General features: G+C 37.2%; 1 protein-coding gene across 1 annotated transcript; it reads right to left on the bottom strand.

The window, feature by feature from the left end:
- Positions 1–1,030: 1,030 nt before the first annotated feature.
- Positions 1,031–10,143, bottom strand: LOC149053408 (uncharacterized). Its single transcript, XM_089201774.1, has 5 exons — positions 10,029–10,143; positions 7,007–7,684; positions 5,800–5,948; positions 3,673–3,720; positions 1,031–2,801 (listed from the first exon to the last, which is right to left on the bottom strand). Exons 2-5 carry the CDS (start codon positions 7,638–7,640, stop codon positions 2,460–2,462), a joined length of 1,173 nt encoding a protein of 390 aa, XP_089057900.1. The 5' UTR covers positions 7,641–7,684; positions 10,029–10,143; the 3' UTR covers positions 1,031–2,459.
- Positions 10,144–10,417: the final 274 nt, after the last annotated feature.

Raw genomic sequence — 10,417 nt, 5'->3', positions numbered from 1 at the left:
TAGATAAAACAGAAAGTATCTCTTTTCTGAGCTGTCTCTTTAGAAACTTTGACGTCAAAAAGTGGTAGTCCAGTTTATCCTTTCCGTAAAGTGTGAAAATATTTAGCCTCTTTCGTCTCACAAGAACTGAGAAGATTTGAAGTGGCTTATTCAAATTTTTTTAAGAAAATAATCTTTTGTTCGAATCCTCATTTGCCACGTTACAAATACCCTTAGGTAAAATCTAAATCGATTGATGTGTCATTGCATATATTTACGTTGAAATATTTTGCACAAAAGACAAGTGCAAAACCACAAGCATTTCATTTAGCCGCTCATTTGCTGCGGTTCTGTCTTAAACGATGTTTTGTTAAAAATGTCACAACATGAGGCAAATCATTAATTTCCATTCACCGGTCAAAGTTTAAAAAAAAACCGTCAACGCAGCAACGCAGAACTAGAAGTACTTGTGCCATATCCACTGAATTCGAACTTTCTTGGTGCTTAAATGCGCTCAAATTCACAAGCTTTTCCGAAATTGTGTGATGGCACTGACTGTTCGTAAAACAAAAACTATGTATTGAAAAAATCTACGTTTCCAGTATGCGGGATGAGTTAACAACATTTTCCTCAATGAACCTTAAACCGCGTTCTGCCTCTTTTAGCGCATTTTAAAATCGACTGACTTTGAGTCGATTAAATGTCTGAGCCCTTTAAGGGTGAGCTTCTCTTGGATTTGAGAAATTTCCTCGATTTCTGCATCTTCGTTCATGCGAGCCACGTCAGCTGCATTTTTTCCGACCCACTTTCAAATTGACATCAGCGTTGAGTTCAACTAGCTTTTTTACAACTTGAATGGATCCATACATCGCTGCTAAATGCAGTGGAGTGTAACCCTCTCCATCGCGGGCATTTAGGTCGGCATAAAAATAAAAACTGTACCGATTTATTGTGCAATTGACAATCTTCGTTTCCACCAAATTTTACGTGAGAAATAAATATCATAGTGACATATCATTTGATTATGCAATATCATAGTATTTAGTGTTGCGTGCAATGAAATCTTTATTAGACTGATGGGAAATGCTATGAATACATGGACACTCTGTGTCACTCAACAAAATAAGTTATGACAATAAATACTGGAGGAAAATTTAGTAACAAATAAATCCTAATATCAAACTTTATAAGGCGAACTCTCGATCTCGTACACACAGCATCCTGTTGGGAGGGGCGAACAGCCATTAGAAGCGAAAAGCCTACTACTTACCAGTGCAAAGGATATCTCTCATAATGTAAACAAGAAGGCAAAAGTATCGCAAGTAAAAAGCGATTTAATTTCAAGAGAGAAACACCAGGGTCTTATCAAACTAAATTTCGCAAATAATTCGTTGAGAAAAGTTGTACGAACTATATAGGACCTATCTAAAATAAATAAGCGAAAGGATTTACTATTTCAGAAGATATTACCACACCGGAATTGGTCTTTATACGATCTCCAGTATGCAAACAATACAAAATTGATATGGATAGAATAAATTATTACTTGAATAAATTGTGCATCGAAAATGTATCCTTGTTTTCATCCTTGCGTCCTTTAACAATTCAGTATAAATTGTGACTGCTCAGAAACGAAATCCTTTCCACTTCCCGTTTCGCCTAAGAAGATTTACTTATTTCTTCTCGCCTAATATTTAATACAAACCCTTTTGTCATTACTATAATAGAACTTACTACACTATACTATAATCACTCTCAGGCAACTTCAAAATAATCACGAACCATATCACTTGAAGGATTGGGGCGAGGAGACGGCTGACAATTCAGACTAAGTGACAAAGGGGAAAAGGGACTGAGTGGGTCTCTACAACTGAGCTTGGTCGACCCCACTGACTATTCAGAGACAACCAAAAAAGCCATCATGCTTATTTTCAAGTTTAGCTCGAACTGAAAGCAAAATAGAAGTTTTTTTACATCGTTGCTGACAAAATACTAGTCATTAATATTTAGTACAGCAGGTAAAAATAATTGTGAGAGATAAGCTGGAACTTCAATGTTAGAGATCTTCATGTCCTTTCAAGCTGTGTTTAATACAAGCTAGGTCACTGAGTTATGTTCTTGAACATGACACTCCTCTAGCATGGTCTCTCTCTTGTACCCAGGAGTACAAATATGTACTAGGTGCTCTATGCATTTTAAGCCTCTGACACTAGTACTGGTTGAATGATCATCTAACATTCGGTGCCTTCTTAACCCTCTCACTCCCAGACCTTATTAGAAATTCTCCTTGCTGTTTGCTATACAATTCTCAGGATGTTACTTTAGAAATTTGGTATTGGATCAAAAAATAATCCTTTAGATGATACTTTTTTCTTTATTCTCATGACTTGTCTACTTGATACTGCGTTGATATTGTAAGGAGAAATTCTGTGTTGGTCACTTATGGGACTTAAGGGGTGGATAGTCTAATTGTGGCATATCTAGCAAAAGATTCTACCAAGCAATTCATGAAAGTGTCTGCAGATAGTACGAACCACTCTTCTTAGGGTGTTGCCACAAAGAGCATTAAAGCAGCAGAATAATGCAATAAGAGCCGTAAAAAACAAAAAAAAAGCACAAAGAAGATGGTAGAAACATAACCCAGTTGCAACAGTAGCCATATGCCTCTCACTCTCAGAGTAACAAAAGGCTTTGAAAAAAACGAAAAAGCAAGTCTTGCAGGTAAGGATATGAGTGTATTCAACCATAGCAGTACGGTTGTAATGAAACATGAGTACAGATAGTGCAAAAGCTATGATGGCCAAGCTCGTGCAAATGCCAATCTGCATAAAAGGCGAAAAAGAAAAAATCAAGGTTACTCTAATTAAAGGAACTCAATGCTAAACTTTTGTTGTCAAGATAATAATAAAACATAAATAAATTAAAATAATAACAATAATAATTATTATAATGATAATGATAAAAATAATAATAATAATTATCAATAATAATAAACAGTTATTGGTCAGTATTTCACAAGTCTCAATGCATTTAAAAATTATGAAATTATGAATTCAAACAAGTTGGAAATAAACATTTTGATAGTAATTGTTGGTGAACACAAACATAGCACTGGTTATTTACAACAGGTCTAAACCAAACCACAATTTTACCCAATAAGTGGGCCTCAGGCTCTCTCCTTAAGAGGGTCAGTTTAATTAAACAGATGTCGTTCCACTGTTTGCTTTCTGCCCTCTTGCCACTGTTTACAAAAATAAATATTTAAATACAAGGTCCAACAAAATTGAGGTTGTTAGGATGCGGTTTTCTCAGACAATGGCTGTTTGAATAACCAGCTTATAATAGTTAAGAACCCCAACTGGCAGGAGGCAGACCAGTTGGCTATAAATTGTACTAAGTGCAGTCAAGGAAACACAAGAAACCCGATTACAAATCTAGTATGTAGCAAGGCAAAGGACTTAAAACCCAGGATCTCAAGATTACACTCAGCCACTCCCACCTCCCAGTGTGTTCTGCTATTTGATTTCTCTAAAAATTACCCAAAAAAATTTTTTTTTATTCTCAGTCTGTAAACTCATTAAAGATGATCTTATGTTCTGGTTGATGAGTGCATTGCTTTATCAATATAAACCACTAGCATTATCAAACACTCAAAATTTACATGCATAGGGGTGTATACATCTTTAAACTTACCCAAAACCCATAAGGAGTTGAATCATCCTTGGCACCAATGATACGACTCTGTGGAAAAGGATAAAAATATAACTGTACTGATAAATTCAAAATATGTTTGAAATTATTTTCTCCACATACAAAAAAATCAAGTAAGTACAAGTAAGTTCAAGTAAAAATATCAGTTGATTAACATTTAGGTGTTGGTCATAGCTAATTGACACCAAACTTCTCAGACTGTGGATATATGAAAATCATTCACATGAACTTCAGTTTAAGAAATGAATATGAAAGTGATCTTTAAAGTAATGAACAATACTTAAGCAGCAGAGAAAATGAGGTCTAAAAATTTTGTATAACTCAACCAATTTTCATTTCCCTTGGGAGTTTCAGTTATCAGGGTTCTACTGTGATCAGAGAGAGACAGCATAAATCCATCTACATGAAGCTTAATAATGAAGTTATCCTTTTCCTACATTGTTTTTCAGTAATTACCTTCCATGTTTCTGTCAATTAATAAAACCATGAAACCTTTGGCTTTCATAAAATTCATTCTTGTGGAGAAGCCATGTGGCAACTGCCAAGCTATAGATTACAGTAACTTTCAAACTTTTACCATTTAAAAAACTTCTATGATCCCATGAGTTACCAATTAAGACAGAATATCGAGTAGACAAGTGATGACTATAGAGAAAAATATCAATTAGATGTTTACAAGTTGATCCAATACCAAATCATCCTAACTAGCATCATAAGAATTGTATAGCAGACAGTGAGGAGAAATACCCATGAGAACTCCGAGTGAGAGGGATATATAAGCTAGTCTGTTGTAATTAAACCAAATGTTGCAATTGTATCTTGGCATGTATGTACTGAAATTGTGGCAGCTCTTATCACAAACAGTGGTGGAACTATAAGCTTGTGATTTGCATTGTAAAAACCAACTTCTTTAAACGAGTTTGATTTCATTAAAATTGGAAAATTAAAAAGGTATCTGCACAATGTTTTCTCATTTAAACCATGATGCTCCATGAGCATCTTACTGCAAGGATTAGGCATAGCAAATACGTATATCAGGTGCTCGTCAATGTCACTGAGAGATCAAGAAATTTGGCGTATGCAGATTGATAATTTCCCCATGGCGTAAATAACACCATAGGAGTGATCATATCTATAGAGACGAATTGTGCGTAAATAATAAGCCGCAATACAAGCACTAACGGTCGATGTTTTGCGCTAGCTATTTCTACTAATCACAAACGATTAGTGGCAACACTGATGCCTGACATTGTTACAATTTCTGTATTTTTTAAATAGCGCAAGCCACAAAGGTTTAAGACTATCGATTGACACTAAAACATATGATTGATATTTAGCGCTATGGATCTGCTTCAGAACACCAGCAATTTATAATTGGCGCTTTTAATTCACGGGAACTTTTTGCAATTCCCATTCTGTGATTAAGGTGGGTTGTTTCAGGGTTTTCATTGGGTTCTCTCTGGGAAATTCCCAGAATGGGACAGTGATACAAAAACCATGAATGGGACACAGAATTCCCAGAGATTTCCCTCAAAAGGGGTTTTTATGTCCCAGCAATTTCCATAACAAGAGGTTTTCCTTTCCTAGTGATATCCCTGCCATGGGGTTTTAATGCCCCAGTGATATCCTTGTCATGGGGTTTTCATGTCCTAGTGATATCCTTGCCATTAAGTTTTCATGTCCCAGTGATATCCCTGCCATGGGGTTTTCATGTCCCAGTGATATCCCTGCCGAACCATTTTTGTTTCCCTTGAAATTTCGAGTTAGTGCGGTTCTATTGTAGTGTGTAGAACGAGGTCCTGTGATTTGAGGATTAGGTCACCACACTGTCTCAAATTTAGCCGATATTCGATCCAGCTCTGTAAATGCAACTCAACCATCAAAGAACCTGGTAATAGCGAGTCATCTTAAAAAAGGGAATTTGTGGTACGGAAAACGTGGCTGTCCTTTTATTTTCTAACCGAATGTCAATTCAATTCAATTCATTCTAACCGAATGTCGATTCAAGATGTAATTTACTGTGTATAAATAGATGTTGTTGTTGACGAATTTACCCTTTAGCCCACTTATACCTAAATCTTTAAATTCGTAAAATCTTGACAAAATTACCTCGACAGCGTCGGACAGCTTTTGCATCATTCTCTTTATCTCTTCCCTTGTTGGCTTATCTTCCAATTTTTCTTGGATGTCTTTAAGTCGATCAATTTGAAACTGTGCCATCAGGTCTTTCACATCTTCCTTACCAACCGTTTGCAAACCTTAAAGAATGTGTAAATGGACAAAAAATAAAAACAATGAGATCCATGAACGAATAAATAGGGCGATGAATAAACGATCAAAAAAATTAATAAAAGAACGAATAAATGGACATTATCATGTAAAGTACAGTGTTATATGAGGATTTCCAGCCCTGAGAAAAGCCGTAAAAAACACAAGTGAAAAAATACGATATTTTTTCACATTGTGTTTCGTGAAAAAGATTGATGTCGCCAATCAGCTGCTGATACGTCTTCGCCTTTTGCGCCACTCCGTCAGGTTGATGAATGAACGGCAAAGCCTTCACCATTCTCAATCGAAAGTCGTTTTTCGGAATATTTCCGGATTGTAGCTTCAAAAAAATTATGAAAAATCCGTATCGCTTACCGACAGTGACGTTCATAGAAGGGGAAGAAAACCAAAATACGAAAAGAAAAACCGAAAGTTACGTATTCAGTGGCTTTGATAATGGCATCTCTAGCGGTTGAGAGCGACAATCGACAACTGGAAGATTTGCCGCAGGCCTATTTTGGCCGTGTACCTGAAAGATTTCTTCTGTCGGCAAGGATCAATTAAATAACTGAGAATTTTGGGCCCATCTGAAAACATGAGTCGAATCACCACAAAAACAAACGCATGTTTTCACCTTTCAATGCGCCAACGCACTTTACGATTTTTACTCGGGGTTGTGGATCCTTTCATTTTCATTCATAATTAAAGTCGACTTTTTTTGTCGGTAAAGGGCTATTGTGTTTATACGATAAACAAAATAATATATGGCTACTTGAAGATATGAAATTTCTCTTCTCGTGTTCAAATCGACATCTAACTTCGAGTTAGACACTCGAAGAGAAATTCCATATCTACGAGCGCCCATGTATTATTCTCCATATATATTCTTGGGTAGGATGCTCTGTGCCCCTGAAAAAATTTCTACGATCCTAAGGTCTTTGTGGGTTGGCCTAAGCATTCCCTATCCAAATTCTCACACAGAGATTTATATAATAAATGCGTTATCATTTGAATGCTCTGTATGATGTTGCTGACAATAATTAATTACCTTTGGCTTTCCATTCCGAAAGTTGATCCAAAAGTTTCTTCTTTTCCATCCCATTCAGAAGCGGCAAACCTCGGACTAGATTCTTAAGCTTGTCAAAACATTGGTCGAAGAAGATCTGTGTCCAATCACTCTCATTAAAATGACATACTCGATTCCTGACATTCTTCCTGACATCATCCGCCAATGACTGGATGTTATACCGAGGATCGGAAGAAAAGAATATTTTTATGGGGTAATTTTTACGTCCTAGTAATCTAAGAGTGGCACTCATATCCATAGATATGTCGAATGCCGAGAACGCCGCAAGGTAATTTGGGAGGTACAGCTTGGCAAGATCAACTGGGCTGCTTACACTGTAGTTGTAGGCCTTTTTTTTCTGTCCGTGGGTATCAGAATTGTTGTTAATATTTCCAAAATTTAAGCCTTCAAGGGGACTTGGAGTGGCCGCCAGACGGCGTACATCCGCGAAGGTCAATGTTATAAGGCTGCAGGGTATCGGTAAGCCATTAAGGTGATTATCTAGGAATGTATAAAGATTGTCCATTCCTTGTCTCACAATATCTGTCAAAACAGGGGCTAGAACCTTATTTGAGGTAACAAGAGTCACAAGCCATCTTTTGTCGTCCACATCCATAATGATACGTTTCACTGCTCAATGAACTAAACGCTTGAAAGGATCTGTAATCATCAAAATAACTGCAAATTATTTTATTATTTTGTACATGTCGGTAGCTATCGAGAGTTGTAATCCATAATGGTGAAGGTCAAAAGGGGACTTCTTTGAATTAGGAAATGAAATGGGTCAGAACTTGACGCTACTCGCGACGTGGTAGAAAATGCTTTAGGAGGAACCGATTTAAGCAACCAGAGAAACGCCGGGCTAACGAAGAGATAGATTCAGCGACTAAAAACACACACGCTACGAGGTTCCTGAACGTTCCAAAAGAGAAATTAGTTAACAAATAGAGAAGCCTTGACTGTGCTCTGTTCTGTTATAAAGCACGCAGGAAGCGGCTAGAGCACGAAAGAATTGTAGGGAGAAACACGAGACGTAGTCGAGTGTCTCTCCCCACTTCTTGAGTGCTCTCAACGCATCGGAAAGGATATCAGAGCAAGTTCTTATTTTTTCACTCGTAGGGCGGCCGATGTAGTTTCTGAGGCTTGCTTTACTGTGGTGACCGGAGATCGCCATGATGAGCGAGCCGCGATGGAACTCAGCATGATCATTTTCGCTTAGATACCGTCATGATTAGAATGAATTTTATCAGTTATGCCAGTTTGGTTATATTTTTCATAATTTCTGTCTTGTTCTGTTTTGTTTTGAACACTGAACTTTATATATTATATGAGTGTCAGCTGTGTTTGATTTTAATTTCCGTACGTAAGCTTGCAATCTAACTGAGCGTTAATTAATCTTTAAAACTCGGAATGTCTATTTTGTTTTTCAATTGAGGATTTTCGTATCTGCTCACGTTTTAATAACGTAAATTATGGCGCCTGGTATGTTTACAAAACTTTCATTTGGTTCTTCTGTTGCTACTTGCCTGCTCGCTTGTTCCGAAATTTCACTTCCAATTACAGTCGAACCTCGATTATCCGGACATCGATTATCCGGACTTTTCGATTATCCGGACTTTTTCTCTGGTCCCGTTTTTTCATGAATATTAATGCCCTTAAATGTTAAAAACTTTATGAGGTAAAAAAATTCAGAAATTATGTAAAAAGTCAGGAAAATTGTGTTTAAAACAGCGCATTACACGCTCCGCTTTCGAAAGATCGAGCGCCCGGAGACAAAAAGAGATAAGAAGCATTCTAATGCGTTCAGCTGAATTTGATTGGTTCAGCATTGTTTTGTTGCTAAGGGAATGTCATGCTTGATCAGTTCGATGAGCGTGGGTTATGTAAACACACGAGACGATCCTAACTCAATTGTCTCATTAATATTCATATTTTCGATTATCCGGACTCTCGATTATCCGGACTATTTACCCTAGTCCCACCGAGTCCGGATAATCGAGGTTCGACTGTATCGGAAAAAAGCTAAAAAGAAGTCCCGGAAACGGTCGAACATAGTACAATTTGGCAGATGGCGTGACAGCATTAGCTCAGCTCTATGCTCTATTCTTAGTTACAGAAATCGAATTTGAAATTGAATTTGAATGTCACAAAAGAATGGACTTCGTGAACTAGGGTGGCGCTGATTTGCAACAATAAAGTGACGCGAAGCTGGAATTCAAAGCAGTTTCAAGTCGAGTAACTTGTAATAATAATATTGACAAGGCTTCGATCCAAACGGAATCGAAACAGAAATTATTTTGGCCTCGCTAAGTCACCAGGAATTTATTCTACAATTTCTCCTAGTCAATTGAACCTTCTTTCTTCAATGTCAGTTACCCACTGAATTCACTGAACCTCCATTTAAGTGTCTTTTGCTCGGTATTTTAAGACATCGAAGGTACGTGTTCAAAAGAGTGAGTCCTTCTGTAATTGGTTTCAAGCATCATTACACGACAACACAGCCTTCCGCACCAAACATTGATCTTTTGGATCAAGGTTTTGTCTTCATCGAGTAGTTTGATTGGAATGATCATAACTTTAACTAGCCTTCCGCACCAAACAGCCATCTTATGGATCAAGCTTTTGTCTTCATCAAGTAGCTTGATCAGAATGATCATAACATGCATGCTCAGTCGCTTATCTCGAATTGAACGTCTCGTCTTCTGGATACTTCTCAAGCAATTGCTAAAGCATTATTTATTAGTTCCTTTTCTCGCCATAGCTTGCGTAAACTAAGTCCTCTTTGTCTTTTCTTTCGGCTCTTGAGAAATATTTATCAAAACAGAATAATCAGAAAATAATGCTTTGCCTTAGACAGTAATTCTGAACCCAAATGGAGTGCATTCTGTATGAAGACCAAATGTAAATACGGGATAACTTAAACGAAAGTCTCCACGCACTCATTTTGTTCGACTGTCAGATACACATCGATTTAACACAACTCAGGAAATGCTGTTAAACTTACCGTAGCATTCAAGTTAAAGTGAGAAATATCTTGATAATTTTGACGCCTCAAAGAAACCGGCGGAATGCCTGAACGAATAGCTACTGCTTGTTAATATACTCGAATTCTTTCTTACCGAGATTTAAGCGTCGATGTGGCGAGTGAAACATACGAGTTTGCGCAGTGGAACGATGGGACTCGCTATGTTTACTATGCAACCTATAATGGTGTCTACGATCTTTGTGTTTTTGATGCGTCCTCTTTGATAAGTGAGTTGCCTTGCTACATCATGTTATGGGAGGGACTAAACTTCTTTTCAAGGCTTAGGCACGCATTAAGAAACGTGATTAGGATCAAACTATAATCTGAAGAAGCTCTGATTAGTTGCAATAAGTTTCCTGAGATACTTC

Source organism: Pocillopora damicornis, chromosome 1 (genome assembly GCF_964200805.1).
Source record: "Pocillopora damicornis chromosome 1, jaPocDami1.2, whole genome shotgun sequence".
In the NCBI taxonomy this organism is placed as follows: domain Eukaryota; kingdom Metazoa; phylum Cnidaria; class Anthozoa; order Scleractinia; family Pocilloporidae; genus Pocillopora; species Pocillopora damicornis.
Note: the sequence above shows the minus strand (reverse complement) of the source record. Positions and strands in the feature narration are given on the sequence as shown.